This window comes from Tamandua tetradactyla, chromosome 20 (genome assembly GCF_023851605.1).
Source record: "Tamandua tetradactyla isolate mTamTet1 chromosome 20, mTamTet1.pri, whole genome shotgun sequence".
In the NCBI taxonomy this organism is placed as follows: Eukaryota; Metazoa; Chordata; class Mammalia; order Pilosa; family Myrmecophagidae; genus Tamandua; species Tamandua tetradactyla.
In genome coordinates this window covers 41205620-41226715 of record NC_135346.1, presented here as the reverse complement: position 1 = coordinate 41226715, position 21096 = coordinate 41205620, and the positions used below count along the sequence as shown (strand labels likewise).

The window sequence follows — 21096 nt, the reverse complement described above, 5'->3', positions numbered from 1 at the left end:
CAGGGGTTGCTAAAGTGCCCCTTCCCCTAAGAGGTTTTAAGCACTTCTTTTTTTTGGGGGGGGAGGGTGCATGCTCAGGGAATCAAACCCGGGTCTCCAGCATGGAAGGCGAACGTTCTACCACGGAACCACCCCTGCACCCTGGTTTTAGTCACTTCTGTTCTCAGGAAAACGAGTACATGAGAATGTTTGTTTGCTCATGCTCTCACCACAAGTATATTGTTAGATTTTACCCTTGAGATTTTGTTTAGAGAGAATGCAGAGGAACTGATTTTCTGTAAATCAAGTTTCACAGAAACCAATTCGTGTCCACTTTCACTGGCCAGAGCAGATTTGTAGTCTAAAAGAAAGCACAGGAGAGCATCCCTTATTGTCCCATGGTACTTGTTCTCTCTTTGGTTATTTTCTGAACCAGGCAACCTCTGGGGAGGCAGATTAAAGGGGGCACATAAATAGCCTCATGCTGTGCATGATTTGGCTTCAGAATTTTAGCTGGGGATGAGGTCCCCCGTCACTTTGTGGGGCTAACTTCATCATTTTCAGCATATCCTAGTTCTAGCCTACTTGCATGGTTCAAATGAATTAATCTCTCATTACCACCTGGCACTTTAAAAGAAAAGAAATTCCTTATTTTCTTCTCTGGGTGTGGTAGAGTGAACTGTGCACCCCGGCTGACGTGTCCTTGGTCTTGGTTCTCACTCTGGTGGGCGCGGTCCCCCGGGAATAAGATGCCTTTAAGACGTCACTTCAGTAAGGGTGTGGGCCCGCTAACTCAGATGGCACTTTAATCTGGGTTACTGGAGTCCTTTATAGGCAGAAGGAAAGTCACACAGAGAAACCCGGAGAGGCTGCCATGTGCATTGCCATCTAACAGAAAAGCCAACCCTCAAGGATCCCAGGCAGCCTGTCTTGGGGAAGGAAGAGATGCCTTGCTGATGCCTTGATTTTGGACTTCTCCTAGGCTCAAAACTCTGAGCTGATACATTTTCACTGATTAAACAAACACACTGTAGGGTATTTGTTCTAGTAGCTGGGAAAAAACAGTGGCCAAAAAAGGGAAAGTAGGAAATGGCCTCAGTTGTCTAGCTCCCGCCCACATTGCCCTGATTTCAGGACCAAAGTCTCCTGTGGTTTGGGGCTTATTTCCAGATAGAGTTTCTTACCCAAAGTGAGTGGCTCTTCCAGCATCAGAGTTCAGAATTCAAGTCCCCTGTCTCCCACGGCGAGGGGGCCGGAGGCGGGGCAGGTGATGTCAGGCCCAGGCTGACAGGTGACTCCGTGCCTCCCGTGAGCAGCTCCACCGTGTGAGGGGGACAGCCCTCGGCCCTGAGCTCCCAGGCCTGTTCCTCAGCCTGGGACCAGCTTCTAACCATCTCCATTCCTTCCGAGTTTGCAAGCAGAAGCGATCCGCCTCCAGAGTTGAGTTTAATAGATGAGGATTTTCCTTGGGCTGGGTTCTGCTGGGAAGTCATACAAAATCATGTTTTGATTCATAGCACATTAAAAAAAATTATTGTGGAAACATATACCGCACACAATTTCCCAGTTTAACCACTTTCAAGGATACAGTTTAGCACTGTTAATTACATTCACGATCACCATCTATTATCAAAACTTTTCCATCACCCCAAACAGAAACCCCTGGTGACCTGCTATCTACTTTATCGTGACACATTTTCGAGCGAAATATAATCACGATTTGAGTACCTGTTTGTTTTTAAGGGGAGAAGAAGCATTTGTATGAGAATGTTCCCAAACAAATAGTACTAGAGATTTTTTTTTTTGGGGGGGGTGCATGGTCCAGGAATCACCAAGGTTTCCCACATGGAAGGCCAGCATTCTACCACTGAAACACCCAGTATGGAGCTTTAAGAACTATATTCTATGCTATGAGTAACAACCTTAGGTGGACCATGACCAAACGTGTATATTGCACAGAGCTAAATCTGTGGTGGCAATGTGGATTTTTGTTTTGTTTTAAATCTTCCCACAAAGGGCTATCGTCCATAACAGGAGTAGGACCACTGAATTTTCCCAGTGATGCTTTAGAATTTCTTAAGGATCCTGTCCAGCCCCCCTCCCGCTCCCTGCTTGCCCAGCAGAGGCACACACAGCTGGCTTGCTCCTAACTCAGCTCTGTCCACACTGCAATCTGGAGGCTCTTAAAGCATCGGTATGAAGCCCACTGGGAACTCTCTAAACTGATTTCTATTCTCTTGTCTGGGAACATTTTTCTTGAGAGTCAAGCACAGAGAGCTGCTTTTGCCTTTTCTTGTAATGAACAGCCCTTTAGATCTTAAACTTTGGATGGTGATCATTTCAGGCTTCTCGATACTCACTGCTCGGAGGGGCTCTGGAATTGGTGAGTGGTGAGAAGAAATTGCGGTGCATGGAGGGTGCTCTGATCGTCACTCTGACCTTCCTCCAGCACCCTCTTGGGAGGATAGCAGACCGGCAGCAAGAGCACATCTCAGGAAGACTCTCTTTCCCCTGGTGAATGAGGTGTGACTTAGGAGGCAGTGGGATCGACTGGGCTTCTCGTTGCTGTCCTTTCCCCTGCTGAGGGCTACTGGGATGGAGTCACAGCTGAGTCCCCAGTTACCCTCAGGGTCTGCACCAAAAGACCGTGGACCAGGTCCTGTCTCCTGACCTCCAGCTGCCAAGCCACAGGCCTCCTTGGCCCATTCCCCTTGCTGCATTACAGACACAGCGGGAGGGTTGGTGGGCCAAGCCTTTGCCCACAGCCTCTCATTTCTAAAAGTTTGATTGGCGAGTTTCTGCTTCCGGTTCCTGAGAAAGAACATCAGTAACTGAATGCTGTACTGTCCCAAAATTCAGTAATCAGGATAACCACACCATGACTTTTGCTATTTCTGCAGCTCTCTATTATTTACATTAAGAAATTTCATCGCTCTTCCTTTAAAAAATAATTAACTAATTAAATCATTCATTCTTCTGTATGCTTTGAGTACTGCTTCTCTGCAAAAATGAACCGACTGGCTTCTCTTTTTCTCTTTTAAATAATATGCTTATTTTTTATTTTTGAATGCTGTATGGTAGAGGTCACATTTCATTCTTTTTCCGTGTGACTATCCCATTATTGCAGCATCATTTGTTGAATTTGTGTGTGTGTGTGTGTGTGTGTGTGTGTGTGTGTGTGTTAAGTGCACAAGCTGGGACTCGAACCCAGGTCTCCCGCATGACAGGTGAGAATTCTACCACTGAACTACCCTTGCACACCACTATGCTTTATTTATTTTATTTTATTTTTTTACATGGGCAGGCACCGGGAAACGAACCTGGGTCCTCTGGCATAGCAGGCGAGCATTCTTGCCTGCTGAGCCACGGTGGCTCTATGCTTTATTTTTAAAGCAGTTTTAGGTTTACAAAAAGATTGCATGGAATGTGCAGAGAGTTCCCAAATACCACCCTCCCCTTCCACACATGTAATTTCAGCTACTACTAACATTTACATTAGTGTGGTACATTTGTTAAGTAGATGAAGTAATATTGACACATTATTAGTAATTAAAGACTATAGTCAATGCTGTAGTTTACTCTTTGTGTTGTACAATTCTATGGGTTTTAACAAATGTGTGATGCCGTGTATCTACCATTAAGCTATCAATGTAAAATTTATATTAAAAGGAAATTTTTATGTCATCAACATAGTTAAAAAGCCAGTGCCACTTGCTCTAAAGGGTTTTCAATAGAGGTAAATACAAGGAAAATGAAATAGCCTTACTAAATTTAAATTTGAGCTCCGGAATTGCCTTTTTCAGAGGCTGCTCAGCCTGAAGCTTTTTACCTGAGGGAGAGAGATTAGCAAATTTTAATTAGCTTGTTAGGAATTTACTAGCACCAAAGTTAGATTTTCAGTTTGAAGTAATTAGAAGGATTAAAAGAGTTTGAAAAGCAAATAACTTTCTCATTTTGTGATGCAATATTATTGCCCATCTGATGTTCTACTTAAATCATCCTATCAGTAGACAGAGTGCAAAATACACTGCCTGGGCAGATACAGCCTTTTTTTAAAAAACTTTCTTATATTTATCAAACATACCAACATACAAACACAAACATCCTTACCATATCATATGATCATTCCATTCTACATATATAATCAGTAACTCACAATATCATCCATAGCTGTACATTTATCATCATGATCATTTCTTAGAACATTTGCAAATACAGCTTTTTAAAGTTAGGACAAGAAGGGAGCAGTGAGGTCACTTTCCTTCCTGCATAGACGAGGGAGCGGGGGGTGCGCTGGGGAGCAGTGGGGACAAACTAACCTTAATGGAGAGCTAAATCTTCCTCTCTAATCCATTCTCTGCCCAGCAGCCAATCCGCCAAATTGATCTTTTCAAAATGCACATCCACTCACGTTCCCTCATTTTTTTTTTGTTTTTTTTTTTGCTTCCTAAGTTCTTAGGATGAAGACAAAAATACTTCCATGGACCCCAAGACTCTGCACGGCCTGACCCCACTTACTTTTCTTCTTGACTCTGCCTCCCCTTCTTCAATCGGTGCCCTCCATATTGGCCTTTCGGAAAGGCTCGTTTCTTCCAGAAACTGCATGAGTGGTTCCCTCTGCCTGGAATGCTTCCTTCCCAGCCCACCTTCAAACTTCAACTCAAGCTCCATCCCTAACCCCCCCCCCCTCCCTCCCCTGACCCAACTAGCCAAGAGCCTATCAGCTTTCAAAGCACTGCACATCTCTCCCTCGGAACACTCACCCTTGCCCATTGTTATACAGTCATTCCCATCACTATCGGATTGTGTGGGGGAGCTCCGCCTTCCCTCTACTTACAGGACTGAGTGAACCATAGAAGGACCAGTGTTTTCCAGGGAAGGAAGAGGGGAGAAGACTGACATGGGCATGAGAGCAATGTTGCGGGTGATGAAATGTTCTCTATCTTGATTGCGGTGGTAGGAGTTACATGACTGTGTACTTTTGTCAAAACTTATCAGACTGTACATTTAAAAGGGTAAGTTTTATTTTATATGAATTTTACCCCAATAAAAGTACTTTAAAAAGGTACTTGAGTACTGTAGGAATATATTATCTGCGTAAAAGAAAAGAGCAAGAGGTAGAGGATATATGAACTAGAAAGAGAAAACTTCCCTGTCCCTCTTCTCCCCAGAACACTTTTCTCACTTCCTGCTGGAAATCACTCATACAAACACACAATTTTAAAATGGATGAAAATGGAATCAAACTATATACAGAGTTAGATAATCTCTTTTTAGTATACACCATGTCTTGGAGATTTTTCCCTGTCTGTGCCTATGGAGCGAGCTCATTCTTTTTAACCACTGCATAGTACTTCACAGCATGGATGTGCACAATTTATTAAACTATTTTTCTCTTGATTTGCCGTTATATCATTTCCATTTTTCCTTACTATAGACAGTGCTCCAATAAACATCTTTGTACAATCTTGTGCCCTGGGAGTATCTCGTGGGTCAGAGGACTAGAAGTCCTGGATTGAAGTAATGTTCATTGAAAATGTCTTAGATATGGTCAAATTGCCCTTCAAAATGTACACTAACTCATATCACCCCCTAGCAGTGTATTAGGTTGCCCTTGACTTCACACTCTCAATAGAATATCAATTTAAAAAATATTGTCCTGCTGAGCTTTCCGAAGCTACAAGAAACCGGGCCACCGGCCCACCTTTATCCACAAAGGCCTGTGTGACACAATGGCTCAAGAGCATGTGCTCTTGTAGTTGCCGTTTCCGGGAATGTTCTCCCTGCACCTCCACCTCTGACTTCAGGACCCCATGCAGTTAGGCTTATCCAACTGTGCATTCCACTGCTTGTCCAGTGTTTCCTGTTTCTCAATCTGGAGCTTCTCAGGCTTTTCCCACTTAAGTATCCTCTAGAGGAGGATGAATGCATAACCCCAACTATCTGGGAAGCACAATTGCAAGCGTGAAGAGGAAAGTTTCTCTGAAGTTTCTTGTTTTATCTGAGTGGTCCTTGTTTTGTTTGAAAATGTTTTAATTCCTGTCTTGTCAAGCAAAATCGGTGCTCCAGGAGAGGTCCACATTTATTCTACAGTTTTGGGGAGTCCTTGGCACACCACTGTATAGCCCAGACAGAAATATGCAGTAGGAATTTTCTCTTCCCAACTAGTCCTGAAGTTTTCCTGGAAAGGGACTCAGATGTAGCCTTACCTCTTGCATAGGGGAGAAGTTCAACAAATCTACTTCCAGAATTAGCTGCTTTTTTTTTTTTTAATCTCTTTGTCCCCTCCTTGAGAGGGGCAAGGCCAGTGATTGAGAGGATTGTAGCATTGTAAAGAACTCTGAGTACGGAGTCTCATCACTGTGAGACCCTGTGTAAGTTTCCAATTGTCACTGTAACAAATGACCACAAACATAGTGGCTTAAATGCAAAATAATTCTCTTACCATTCTGGAGGTCAGAAATCTAAAATCAGTTTCGCTGGGCCAAAGTAATGGTGTCAGCAGGACTGGTTCCTTCTGGAGGCTCTGGGGAGAATCCATTTCCTTGATCCTTCCAGCTTCCAGAGGCTCCTTACACCCTTTGACTCATGGTGCATCTTATTCAAGGCCAGCAGCAAAGCATCTTCAAACCTGTACTGCTGTTACTGATTGGCTTCTGAATTGCCTGCATCCCTTGTGATTCACATTAGGCCCACCGAGATAATTCAGGATCATCTGCCTATCTCAAGATCTTTTACTTAATCACATCTGCAAAGTCCCTTTTGCCATATTAAGGTGACATTCACAGGCTCCAGGGATTAGAACGTGAACATATTTGAAGGGTCATTACTCAGCCTACTACAAACTGTAAGGTCCAAGAGTGGAAGGGACATGACTCCTTCGTCTCCACTTATCACCGTTGGCTTGCACTTTCCTTGGCACATGGACCACAGACCATAAAAATATTATTTGGACCCATGAAAGCCATGCATACCTTTCACAGAAAAATCCATATAGGCACTAAATTGTGCATAAAATTTTAGGGAGCTCCCAGATACCCTAAATACAGAACACGAACCTAAGACTAAGCATCCCTGACCGTGAATTCTAAAATGGTTGGCTACAGCTGAAACACCAAAGTGATGTCAGGGGAGATGGGTAGAGCAGCACAAACTGAATTGCCCAAACAACTCTTTTTTTTACTAATTCTCGCATCACTTAGCTACATCGGACAGCAGGTGGCGCCCGGATCCGCCGCATCGTGGAGTTTGCCCCGAACCCAAGCACCTGTTCATGGGAAGGGGGCGTGGAGCAGCGTCAGCCCTGCAGTGTCTAAGGAACTGTTTCCCAATCTCTACACGTACGCAAGAAGGATGCTTCGCTTGAGGCAGCGAGGGCGGCCCGGGGAGGCTCTGACTTCTTCGCGGAGCGCAGCTGGAGCCCCCGCGCGCCTGCCCGCTCAACTCGCGGGACCGACCCGGCGCGCTGGGCGCGCTCTGCGCCACCATCCGGGGAAAGACGATCAGAGCTCCTGGCAGTGGCAAAACAAAACAAAACAAAACAAAAAACAAAAACAAACAACAACAACAAAAAACCCAAAACAAACAAGCAAACAAAAACAGAAAACGAATGGCAATTATGTATGAGCCTGCAAAGGAGGAAATTGAATCCTCTTTGTGTGACTAAAAAGGCAAGGAAACAAATGCTGTTCGGTTTCTGAAAATGGGCTCCCGCGCTTCTTACAAGCCCGCCCTTTAGCCCTCAGGCCCAGCTCCCGACCTGTGGAAAGGAGTGGTGAGGCCTTCAGCACACTGGGAAGTATAGGCTAGATGAGAGAGAGGCTTACTGTTTCTGAAGCTATCCAGGATCTCAGGAAGCCCAAAGGCAGAGGTACCCTGAGCACCTCCAACCTGATGGGCCGACAAAGCAACCACCACAACAAAAACAACAAATAACTCAAAACAAAACGAACAACAACAACAAAAAAACACCTGAGTATAGAGCTGTCAGGGCGTAGGGGAGAGAGAAAGCCACTTTTCCAGCTCCGTGTTTTCCAAAGTGGATCTCGGGAGACAGTAGGCGCTATAGGGGATCTAGAGAAGAGTAAACCTCGTCCTTGTCCTGACTTAGTGCATGCTGAAGTACAGTTCTTCTCCAAGTGTGGTCCACGGACCCCCTGCATCACTCTATACAAATTCAGATTACTGGGTCTTACGTCCACAACTCTCTCACAGATGCAAACCCTCAAGGGCCAGATGGAGCTGTCTTCCCTTCAGTACCCAAACCATGCTCTGCTCCAAGCAGAGTGCTCTTGTTTCCAACTCAAGATCAGTCTTTGTTAACAGGACCCAGAGCCGGTTTTGTTTGGGCTCCCAGTGTGCCAAAGTCCTGTGGGGAAAGAGCTTCTTCAGCGATTACTGCCAGTCTTTTCCCAGACCCAATGGTGTGCTGGTGAACCAGCTCTCTGAAAAAGTAAATGAAGCCCTGATTTGTAGTTTGTCAATTTCCATGGTATAAATGCTCCCATCAAGGCAGAATTCAAGCTGCCAGTGTGACATGACTGAATAGAGTTGGAAAGAGATGCTCTCATAATCGGCTCTCACAACTGGCACTAGGGGGGCTCCAGCATGTCACTGCAGGCCAGACCCTATCCTTGGGGCGTCAGGGACCAGATACCAAGTCCCCATTCATTTATTCAACAAATACTTGTTGCGTGCCTGTTATGTGACTAGTCTCTGAGCTGAAAAGTAAACAAAACAGAGAAAGTTCTTGCCTGGCTGGAGCTCACATTCTAATGGAGGAGGCTGATCACAGGCAAATTTATAGTAAGTCAGGCTGTGATAAGCACTATTAAAAAAAGGTGGCACTAGATAAGGAATTCAGAGTGAAGGGTGTTAGAATAAGTGATCGGGAAAGGCCTCTCTGAGGTGGTGGCATCTGAACAGAGCCTGAAGGGTGTGACACCTGTAAATATCTGAAAGTAGCACAGGTGAGGGAACAGCAAGCAAAGGTCCTGGGAAAGGTGGGTACCTAGTGTGTTCGTCAAGGTGACCCTGGAGCAGGGTGAGTGGTAGGGTGAGGTGGGAGAGGAGTAGGGAGGGGAAAGTTGCATAGGGCTTTGAAGATCGTTGTTCAGAGTTTGGATTTTATCCTATGTGCAATGGGAAATCATTGCAGAGTTTGAGCAGGGGCATGGTCTCATTTACTTTTAAGAAGGATCATTCTACCAGCTGGGACTAGGGGAAGGCAGTCAAATGTACGATCTTCTAAGGTGGGAGTAGGAGGTTAGTTGGGAGGCAACTGCAGTAGTTCAGGCTAGAGGAGCTGGTGGAGGTGACAGTGCATATAGTGACAAGTGGTTGGATTCTGCCTATGTTTTGAAGATAAGGAGGAACCAAACTTTTTGATAGACTGATGAGGGGTTTGAGAGACAGAGACAAGTCAAGAATACTCTGTTTTTGGTTTGTGCTATCAGGTGTATGATGCTGCATTTGCTAGGAGTAGGGGAGGAGCCACTGTTGGGAGACATTAGAGGTTAGTTTGGACATAGAAGCCTGGAGTTCTGTGGCAAGAGCTAGGCTGGTAACATATATTCAGGAGTCATCAGGCATAGACCCCTGGGGAACCTCAACATTTAGAGGTAGGGGAGAGAAGGTTCAAACAATGGAGTGGTCCACTCCTGAGAAGAAGTGGTCAGTGAAGTAGAGAGAAAACTAGGAGTGGGCTGTGTGGAGCCTGTGTGAAAGAAGTGTTTAAAAATGAAAAGGAGCATGGCCAATTGTGCCAAGTGCTGCTGAGAGGTGCAGTAAGGTGAGAATGGGGAAGAGTTGGCTTTGGTAGCATTGAGGTCTTTGATGACCTTGATAAACATGGTTCTCAGGGAGAGGTGGGGATGAAAGACTGGCAGGGTGGGTGATGGGTGGATGGAGCATCAAGTTCAATGTCTGATGGGAGGAGGGGAGGGCCAGAGAGGTCTAGGATGGGTACGCATCAGTCTTGAGTTTGCAATAGAGAGAAGAGAGAATGGGCAGGGAAGCTGAGAAGTGGGGAGAGCAAGCAGAGACAAAGGAGCATTAACAACCCTTTGAAAGAATGTTTTTGTAAAGGGAAGGGAAAAAGTGAGTGGTAGTGGAGGGCAATGTGGGGTCAACAGAGGGAGGAAGCAAAAGCCTGGGGAAGCTGGAAAAAAAGAGAGTGCTGTTTTCGTGTCCCCAGGGACTTGCCTACAGAATTTCCCTTCTTGCAGACTCCTTTCACTCCATGCATGTCAATTTATGTAAGCAGATGCTTGGGAGGGCCACTGGGCCACCAACGCAGCAGGTACAATCAGACCGTGGATTCTAGTTTTAGTTCAGCTGGCATCACTGCCAAATTCCCATTGCCAAAACAGAGTAGCTAGGTAGGCTCCATCTTGTTCATTGCTGTGTGCTAAGCATACATGGCTTGGATGGGTGATAGATTCCCTCAGGTATCTTAGGAATGATGCTGAAGGGAAGTTGTGCTGGAGTACCTGGAGCCTGAACCTTGCCGTGGGGGGAGAACCTATAAGAAGGCCTCTGGTGCTCTGTGACATCTTCTGCAGGTATTTCCCAGTGATCGGGAGAGAAGGAAGTCCTTCCTGGGGTGTTCTTAGCTGAATTGCAGCCCCATGCCGGCCAGCCCCTCTGGCTCCCTGAGGCAGAAGAATGAGCCAGCTGGGAGGAAGGAAACCCTACGGACTCTGCCAGGTGGGAAACCACCCAGTCTCTGTCTTTGGAGCCCCTTCATGAGAATCTGCTGGGCTTGTACCAGGGTCAGCTTGAGTGAGAAAAAGTCAGCTTTCAACCCTCTTCATCAATCTCTGATGCTTCTTCACCAATCCCTGGTGCCATGACTTGTGTTGAGCGATGGCCTTGAGATGGATTATCTGTGTGGAGATGATCTCATCCATACCAGGCTGTCGGAGTGCTTTGATTTTTTTTTTTTCCTTTTGGCATGGGCAAGCTCTAGGAATCAAACCCGGGTCTCTGGCATGGCAGGTGAGAATTCTGCTACTGATCCACTATTGCACCGCCCAGAGTGTTTTGATTTTTATGCATGTGTGTATATACACACATGAAATATCTCAGTAACTATATTCACCCTTGGAATGGGGATTGATGGGCCATTTGGCAGTGATGAGGGACTGGATGATTTTTGTGATATATATGAATGCCTCTGCCCTCCACTCATCCCTTTTCCTTGATTTATTGAGGTTGCAGATTTTGAGCTTCACTCTTCAGGGAAGGGATGGAAAGGGGAGAAGTAGAAGCAACCTACCAGGTTCCCTGCCTTTTGTTTTCCAAAAGCCTGAGACCAGTAAGAGGGCAGAGTTGGGGGAAAGGGAGGAAGCTTGAAGAAGCAATAGGGCACGTCTTCGAAGATTCAAGAGGTTTATTCGGCTGAAAGTATGGAAAGCTGGGTCTGTGGGCTGCATGATTGAAATCCTGGCTCTGCTTCCTAGAAGCCATGCCATCTTGGACTAATTAATCTTTCTAAGCCTAAAGAATGAGACAATAAAAATGCCTGCCTCTTTGATGTGTTGTTCTAGCATTATGGTTTTTGTTCCAAGGTTCTGGAATATTGATACTCAATAGACTTTGGAGGAGGTTGGGGAGCATAAGTCTGTTTGCCCTAATTTGAGTGGGACAAAATAAAACCAAAAAGCACATCCTTTTCTGTCCTGATTTCCTACTTTTCCCCATCATGTTCTCTGTTTCCTCTACTAGACTTCAACTCTTTCCCAGAATTTCATTAGCTCTCTCAGAGAGAATGAACATTTATTGGGACCTGTTATGTATTGGAGGTAATGGTTTTGAGTGTGGGTTCCAGGGTCAGACTGCCTAAGTAGAAATCCTACATCATCCCTTCTTTTTCAGTTGTTGCTGTGTAACAAACTTGGTGATGTAAAACAAAAGCAATCATTTATTATTATTGTCTATCATGATACCAGGGGTTGACTAGGCTCAGCTGGGTGGTTCTTACTCAAGAGTCATCTATATGTCTGCAGGTTGAGGTTGGCTAATGGCTGGAACCTCAGCTGGCAGGAACATGTGGCCTCTCCATGTAACCTGGGCTTCCTCATAGAATGGTAGCTGGGTTCTAAGAGCAAGCATCCCGAGAGACAAAGAAAGACAGGTGGAAACTGTAGTGCCTTATATGACCTAGCCTCAGAAGTCCTGCCGGACTACTTCTTCTGTATTCTATTCAAGGAGTAGATAATTAGACTTCACCTCTTGACAGGAGAAATGTCAAAGATGCTGCAAAAATATTTTAGACCACCATACCTTGCTGCTGATGAAAACTTAGGCAAGTTACTTAGCTTCTATGAGCCTCATTTTGTCATCTGTGAAGTAATAATAGTGTCTTGTTCACAGAAATGGTGTAAGAATTAAATGAGAAAGTGTGTGTGTATAAATCCCTAAGCATAATGCCTGGAACCTAGCAATTGCACAATTAAAATTAGTGCTTATTTTGGTGGTTATCTCATTAATGTCCACCCAAGCTTTTGAATTAGGCAGTTGATCCCCATTTTTCAGAGGGTGGGATGGAGGTCCTGAGAAGGTTTGTGACTTTCCTGTCCCAAACATCTTGCCCATTCCCAGTAAGGGTTCCCTCTGGGAAGGGTGAGGGTCATTGGAAAATAGTTACAACTGACTTCCTGAGGCCTGGGATAAGGAAAACCCTTGCCTGGAAGAGTATTCCTCATACTATTGTTCCTGTACTGAGAAATCAAATTAGTGGGCAACAACGAATACTTTTTAAAAAATGAAATCTAATATACAGAAATATCAGAGTACATTTTGTAATGACATTTCTTTATGAAAAATTTGTTTCTTATATCTGTATGCATCAGTGGTTTTCAACTGGAGGCAATTTTGTTCCCCAAGAGACATTCGGCAATGCCTGGAGATACTGGCAATGTCTGGAAGCATTTTTAATTTTTCAAACTGGGGATAGGAATATTACTGTCATCTAATGAGTGGAGGCCAGAGATGCTGCTAAAGACCCTCTAATGCACAGGGCAGCCTCCACAACCAGGAGGTGGGAGAGCTGAGAGAGTGTCCATAGGACAAAATTACAACAGTGCCGGGATTGAGAAACCCTAATCTATGTCTCTATCTATATGTGTATTTCTAAATATATGTAGTGGGTCATGATGCAAACTGTATTTCATCCTGTGAGTTGCATTAAAAATGTTTGAGATCCCTTGGCCTAGAAGACTCCATGTAAGTCCAGACCCTGAGCCTACTTATGCCCAGAAGATCTTCTTGCCAGCTCAGGTGACATCTGCTTCAACTCAGAGAATCTGGATTCATGATTTATTTTCTCATACTTCTTTTCTAGTGTCAGGTCTCCCAGAATAGGGATGTTCCCAGGAGATTTGGCACGCAGACACAACATAGGCTCAGGTGAGTCCTCTGACACCCTGTCAACTCTGGTTCAGAGAAAAGGGTTTTCACTTTGCCGTTGGTTAATTCTATGACCCTTGATTTTCTCTGTTCACAGTTGACCGTGCTCACCTATTACTAATACTATTGGCTACTAGGTGAGCATTTTCTATATGCCCAGCACTTCCCGATTCTATGCATTGGCTTACGGAATCCTCACAGCAACCATGTGAAGAAGATGCTACTCTCAGCCCCATTTTACCAACTGGAAAACTGAGGCTCAGAGAGGTTAAATCCCTTTCCCAGAACCATAACTGGTGAGCAAGAGAACCATGGCTTGACCCACATCCTCAATGACTGGCCTGTGCTGCCACTTTTTCAAATTATATTCTGGACAATGAACTCTGGGGTTGCAATAGACCTATCACATATACAGATCTAGTAAGAGAAGAAACAAATTAAAAAAATGAGGTTGGGGTTTGGCAGCGTGGAGTCTTGTTCTAGCTCCCTCACAAGCTATGTGATCTCGGAATGAAGCCTCAGTTTCCTCATCCGCCATGTGGGACTATTGTACCTGCTCGGCCTGTCACAGGGACACTGTATTGGGGTAACACCACAGGGACAAGGAGCTGCTTGGGCCAGTCCTGTGCACGCTCACACTCTCTGCTCTCCCACCTCCTTTTGACTCATCATTGTTCAGATCCTCATATCTAGCCTCTTGTCAGAACCTCCTAATGGCCCTCCCAACCTGTCCTTCCTCCTGCCCCTGGTCTCTTTCTTTCATTGCCCACTGGTCCCCAATGCTCTCTCTCTTTTAATGGCAAGCCTTCGATGGCTCCCAATGATCCACACACACTCGTGGGGCTTAGAGTGGTGCCTTTGTCCCTTCCCAGCCTGACTTCTTCCTCTTCTCTGCCTTCCCTTCTACTCTGCTTGCAACCCCTTTCTTGCCATCTCTATTTAACTATATCCTTCAAACCACTTCAGCTGCCACTTCTTCTGTAGAGACTTTCTGATTCTCGGCAGGTGGACATCAACGCTTCCCCCCCTGAATTCCCAAAGCTCTTTGTTTGTACCTCTCCAGTGGCACTTAGTTATACCCACCATTTACTGAGCATGTGCCAGGCCCTGCAGCAAGCACGGTGTATGCCCTCTCATAACTGAGCTTCACAGCAACCCTCTAAGACAGGCATGGTTTTTTTTTTTTTTTTTTTCAATTTTAAAGACCAAGAAAACTGGCCTCCGTAGAGGACAGACAAATTGCCCAAGTAGACACATCTGAGAAATGGGAGCATCAGAACTCTCATGTCATTTTATCTGACTCTATGGTCCTAATGCTTAGCCGTTTCACTGTAGGAACCTCTTTCCACCTTGTGTGTGCTTTGTTGGCTAAATGTCCCATCTCCCCTTCCTGACTGAAGTCTTCATGAGAGCAAAGACTGTTCTTGTTTCCCTTTGCATTCCTGGATCCCAGCTTTATGCAGCTGCTCAATGATAGTTTGAGAGTCAACCAGTAAGGAAGGCACTGTACAGGTGTAAGTGGTTGCTGGGTTTTGGTTGGCATTTGGTGGAGGCAGAATGTGCTTCTGGCAGCAGCGGCTGATCCCTGTGCAAGGGCAGTTGCCAGCCTTGAGCACTTTCCGCTGTTCCCAAGCAGTTCTGGAAGCCTCTTGTTAAGAAGCCGTGTCCGCACTGCCTGAAGCCATCGGCAAGGGCCAAAGCTGTTTGTTTTACTAATCGTAATGAAGTTGTCTCCCAAAATAGCTTGTCTCTGAGGATTGTGCATTGAGAAGAGGAGAACAAAAGCTGGAAACACAGATCAGCAGCGCTTAGGGACTGGTGCTGGCTCATTCTTCCATCGATTAGACAGTAGGCAGAGACCCGGAGAGGAGTGGAGACCCAGGGCTTGTGCCTGGACCAGAAGCCTGACCTGCAGACCCCTCCTCCACTGTGGGGAAGGAGAGGGCACAAATAATGGAAATACTAGAGTTGTAGGGCAGCGAGGGTCCCGTGACTTTCTTCAGATGTCACTTCTCGACCGTGAACTGCCCCCCTCCCACTAAGGTAGAAGTAGGAGCCCTGCTATGGCTCCCAGAGCACCGTTTGATTGCTATTATAGCATTTCCACATGTCCATGCTCACGGCAGGATGATACACGCTTGTTCATTCAAAAATATTTATCGAGCACCTACTGTGTGTCAGATACTAGTTTAGTATTCACAATAGTGAACACTTCAGCATTCACAATAGTGAATGGAATGTACATTTGTAGTGGGGATAGATAGACAATAAGTATATAAATGAGTACAATATATAATGTTTTGAGCAGTATAAGTGTTATGGAGTAAAACTAAGTGGGAAAGGCCGTAAGGAGTGTCGGGGTGGTGTGGAGGTGGGGAGGTCGAGTTTAAATAGAGTGCTCAGAGAAAGCCACACTGCTTGCCAGACATGGGCAGGCTCTGGGTCCCCAACTAGTGTCAGGAGGTCTCTGCAGTACCCACTTCACCCTACCTCGCAGCCCATGACAACTTTACTTAGTCCAGATGAGGATGGGGTTGAGCGTGTGGAGAAAAGGTTGGGTCAATTTAGAAGAATCTGCATCCTTCCAAAGTTTTCCCATCTCAGATCTGGACCTAGTGTTTGAAACTTAGGAGCCGTGCACCTGACACCTGTTTCTTTGGCTTGCCCTAAACAACCTTCATCTGAGGCAGTGGCGACTTATTTCTGACTGGCTTGGCTGGGGCCAGAGCTTCAACGTACACGTTAATTCACTGAAGGGTGGGATGATAGGGAAAGTGGGACAAAGGGGACAGAGGTGCTCTCTGACCACATCTCCTGCTCTTCCCTTTCCAATTCTGCTCCACTCACACAGACCTCTTTGCTGTTCCTCAAATGAGGTGGGGAGGGGAGGACTGACTCCCCACCCAGGGCCTCTGCAGTTGCTATTCCCTCTGCCTGGGACTCCTTCTTTCCACGTGGCTTCCTCCTTTGCCTCCTTCATATCTTGACTCAAGTGCTTGGCAGACATGGGCAGGCTCATGTCTACTTTCAGGACCAGGCAGAAGTAAACCTGGAATGTCAGCTCAGGAGTAGGTTTGTTGTTGTACTTTTTGGCATCTGGTGGGGACCTCTTGGTGACAGCAGTCTGGAGAATTGATGCCCAGGTCTTTGCCTGGCTCCCATGCAACCCACCTCATGGGCAACCTCCTGCCAAGAGCCTGGGATGCTTCACCACCTCCACCCCTGAATGGAAGTTCTAGTGTGATGACTTGGGGTGTCCCCAGGTAAGGATGTTGGAGGACCATCCTGCTCTTGTCGCATAGTTGAATGGGATTGCCATTATCTGCCATGCTGGTTTGAAACTGTTGTGTACCCCAGAAAAGCCATGTTCTTTAATCCTGATCAATATTGTTGGAGTTAAGTTGATTAAATTGTTTCCATGTAGATGTGACCCATCGAATTATGGAGGGGATCTTTTGATTAAGTGGTTTCCATGGAGATGTATCTCCACCCATTCAAGGTGGTTCACTTACTGGAGTCCTTTAAGAGGGAACCATTTTGGAAACAGCTTCAGAGCTAACACAGACAGAGACCTTTGGAGATAAACAAAGAAAATGCCCCTGGGGAAGCTGTTGGAAACCAGGAGCCAAAGGACCAGCAGATGCTACCACGTGCCTACCCAGATCAGCCTTTCTTGAATCAAGGTATTTTTTTCTGGATGCCTTAGTTTGGACATTTTTATGGCCTTAGAACTGTAAACTTAATAATTCCCTTTATAAAAGCCAACCCATTTCTGGTATACTGCATTTCCTGCTGCATTAACAAACAAAATACCTCCTTACCTCTCTAGCCAGGCTGTAAGATCCTGAGGCGGGATCTTGATCTCATTCTCAACTAACATGGGTCGTTATAGTCGTTGCTCTTGTATATTCCTCTCTCTGGACTTGGCTATTTATTCCACATATTAAGGGAGTTGGATTCATTGAGAAGTTTATAACCTGTGTTCCATGTGTGTTGGGAGATTTGAAGGGCCACAAAGTACAGGCAAAGTTTAGGCTGTTATGTTACACTCTAGCTTTCATCAGATTCTGAAATGTGCTGCTGATCCAGGAAAACCTGAGAACTGCTGGAATGGAGGCTATGTAAGGTCCCTCTTGGTTAATAAAAGTGGTACCTACTGGACAAATAACCTATGATCTCCATACAGGAAATAATTAGAAAATGCAAATTTAAGGAGTCAGAAATTAGAATACAGGCTACCAGTGGCAGGGGTGGGGATAGGGAATGGGGTGTTAATGGTCAATGGGTACAAAGTTTCTGTTTAGGGTGATAGAAAGGTTTTGGTTGTGAATGGTGGCGATGGTGGCACAACATTGTGAATATAATTAACCCCACAGGATTGTATATTTGTAAGTGGTTAAAATGGGAAACTTTAGTTGTATATATATATTATCAGAATACAAATAAAAAAAACCTATTAGAGCTGTACAATACAAAGAGTGAGCCCTAACATAAACCAGACTATAATTAACAATATAATGAGAGTATTGTTTCAATTGTAACAAGCTACCACACTGATGCAAAATGTTAATAATAGGGAACACTGTGTGTGTGTGTGTGTGTGTGTGTGTGTGTGGTAAATGGAAACTACTTTCTGCATGATTCTTCTGTAAACGTATAACTGCTCTAATAAAAAAAAGGTGCGATTGTGCCAAGCTTTTTCATATTGTTTCATACACCATGCTTTTTCATATTGTTTCATATATTCCTCATCCCACTGTGTGAGGTAGGTGCTAACCGATTCCTCAATTTCTATGCAATAAGATGGAGCCCCGTTCAGTTTCCAGGTTGGGGTAGCATGGCTGGGATCTTGAGCCAAAATTGCGGAGCTGCTGTTCTATGCTTTTCCCTCCAGCAACTCCATCAGACTGTGTAGCATCTCTAAGGCATCCAGGCAGTCTCAGTCATCCATTTTGGCTTTTTTTCCCCTGAATGTTCTATAACTGTGATGAAATGTTATTTTTACTCATAGTTTGGGGTGGTCACTTCTTTGAGGTCACCTTTCTTCTTAAAAACTGAGTCCTAAAACTCCTTAATCTAATGAACAAAACTTAGTTGTTTTCTTTGTCCCAATATTCAGGTTTTCTAAACTTCATCTATCAAAGTAAAGAATTGCATAATGAGTATTTCTACAGAGAGCTGTCATTTATCAGATGTTTACAATGTGTCTGGCCCATTGCTAATGATTTTAGCGTCATTTGAATCTTCTAAAGCCCCCGTAATTAGGTACTCTCATTATCCCTGATTTATGGGATATATGCACGCAAAAATAAGCAGAGTTAAATGATGGGAGCTGGGCGAAAGAGTAAGAGGCTGTGAGAAAGTTGACAGCCTTGTTTAAGTCACTGGATGCGGCCATGCCTGATAACCCTGCATTTTTCAGCTACATGAACCACGGTGCCCCCCACCCCCACCCACTTTAAAATATTTTTTCCCCCCAATTTAAGCATTTTGGATTTTAGTCACCTACCGAATGAATGATTGAGGTACTAATATTATAGGAAGAGATTCTCGCCATTTGAAAAATTGTGGAGTTCAATTTAGCAAAACAAACCAGGAAGAGAAATGGATGGGGAGAGAGTTTCTTATATGCTTTTTGCCCTAAATCTTAGGGAAGAAAAATGCTCCCTGTTTGGTTCCCCATCTTTTAATGTCTTAGCAAACAGTGCGCTTTCAGGGACAGTAAAGACCTTAGAATCCATCCCATCATCACACAGATGGGAAATCAAGATCCAGAGAGGGGGAAGTGACTTTCTCAAGCTCAGGTGTATTCCAAGGTGTATCCATCTCTCCACATGATCTTTCTTAGTGCATCATTTCCTGGCAGGCTCCCCACTTAGCAGAGCTTGGGAGAGGTCTTGTCCCCGTGTTTGTTGCTGGGCCTCAAGGATCCATAGCATATCTAGAAACCTCTGTAGTATGGATTTCTTTTCAGGTTACACGGGCACAGGCAAATAATGGAGTGTTTGGCCTGGGGAGGCACTTCAACTCTCTGCCTGGATCCTATGTCCTGTCAGAGACTGGCCCACCTGGGTGCTGGTCAGGGATCTCCACCTAGAATTGGAGCCCTTAGGGGGTCAGGGCCAGGCGAGACATTGCCAGTGGTGGCCACATCAGAAAGCAGCAGCAGGAAGCTTTAGATGATGTGCTAAGGGTCAAAATCAGGCGAACAGGAATATGGGAAAAGTCTTGTTGGGGGGTGGGGAGAAGCTCTTTCAGCCAGGGGGTCAGAGTTGTTTAGCCCTGAAGGAAAGGCAGGAGGGTCCAGTACAAATCACTGCCCAGGGCACTAAAGTAAAGGCCCTTGGCCTGTTTGATGGGCTGCTGCTTCGCTGTGAGAGGAGGTGGAGGCTGCGGGGCAGAAGGCTAGGGGAGCGCTGACAGTTGGGATAAACTTGAAGGAGATGGAAAAAGAAACTCTAGACCCTGCCCGCTGCCCCATTCACAAACTACTCAAAGCCACACAGGAGAAATAACCTTTAATGTCTTTGTTTCAACCCCCACCCCCACCCCCCCGAAGGCGCCACCATTCAGTGAAGTACAAGGAGCGGCTAGAGAGGTACAGAGTCACGAGACAAAACAACGCCCCCGGTTGCCTCCTGGGCGCGCACACGCTCTGTCCCCGCGCGGGCGACCCAGCACACGCACACATGCAGACCACACGTACACCTCACAGAGACACGCACGTGTACCCACGGTTAAATACATGTAGAGAGGGACTCATTTATATATATACAGAGAGAGAGAGAGGGAGAGAGACGTAAATCCCGGCCGGCGTCGGGTCCCCCAGGCTCTCAGCATGCTCGGCCCGGCTCTCCGCGCTGTACCTGGCACCCATGCCCCTGCCAGAAAAGCAGCTGCCCCTCTCCCCGCCCCCCTCCCCGCGTTTCCCCTTGGGGTCCGTGTCTACCGGGCGCTGACACTCCCCTCCCTCCCTCCCTCCGCCCGCCCTCCCCCCCACCCACGACGATTTGCTCCCCAGGGAAAGGGAGCTGTGCGGCGGGGGCCCTAGAAGTGCCCGGCCGCCAGGGGCATGTTGGTTTTGAAGCCCGGCTGCCCGTTGCTGGCGCCCGCGTCGGTCCCGGGGCTCTCCGGCTCGGCCAGGAGCTTGAAGGTGAAGAGCGCGCCCGAATCCGAGCAGCCGCGGCGGCCCGGGGGCTCCGGCGCCGGCAGGCCCAGGAGGGCGCCGGGCGCCTTCCACTCGGGGAAGGCGCACAGCTCCACGGACGGCGCGGCGCCGCGGCCCAGGTAGCCCGGACTCGGCGAGGCCGAGGGCAGGGTCCGCTGGCTGCCGCTCAGGCAGCTGCCGCTGTCGTCCAGCGAGTCCTTGCGCGACTGCGAGCGCTCCAGCGAGCCGCCGCGCGTCCACGGCCGGTAGGTGTAGGCGCAGCCGCCCAGACGACGGCGGCGGCGGCGGCGGCGGCGACGGCCGCGACACTGGCACCCGAGGATGCGCACGAAGGCGCGCTTGAACTCCTTGCTGGAGCACGGGTAGATGATGGGGTTGAGGCAGCTGTTGAAATAGCCCAGCCAGAACACCACCTTGAACACGGCGTCCGGCGGCTTCAGGGTGGAGAACAGGGAGCCTGCAGTGGGGGGAAGGGGAAGGGGAGGGCGCGGGCAGAAAGACAGACAGCAGTTTGTGAGTACCGAGGTCCTCTCCGGAAT

General features: G+C 46.6%; 1 protein-coding gene, 1 long non-coding RNA gene and 1 other non-coding gene across 3 annotated transcripts in view; all 3 read right to left on the bottom strand.

Annotated features, from left to right (window-relative positions):
* Positions 1–14: 14 nt before the first annotated feature.
* Positions 15–4659, bottom strand: LOC143664058 (uncharacterized). The gene is made up of 5 exons (XR_013166284.1): positions 4498–4659; positions 3746–3808; positions 2340–2790; positions 1164–1460; positions 15–340 (listed from the first exon to the last, which is right to left on the bottom strand). It is a non-coding gene; the product is annotated as an uncharacterized LOC143664058 (long non-coding RNA).
* Positions 3166–3236, bottom strand: TRNAD-GUC (transfer RNA aspartic acid (anticodon GUC)). The gene has a single exon. It is a non-coding gene; the product is annotated as a tRNA-Asp (tRNA).
* Positions 4660–20436: 15777 nt separating the features above from the next.
* Positions 20437–21096, bottom strand: part of ADRA1B (adrenoceptor alpha 1B) — a 47242-nt gene continuing 46582 nt past the window's right edge. The window contains exon 2 of the mRNA XM_077137560.1: positions 20437–21014. Coding sequence (XP_076993675.1) covers positions 20437–21014 — 578 coding nt within the window. The remainder of the gene's footprint in view (positions 21015–21096) is intronic.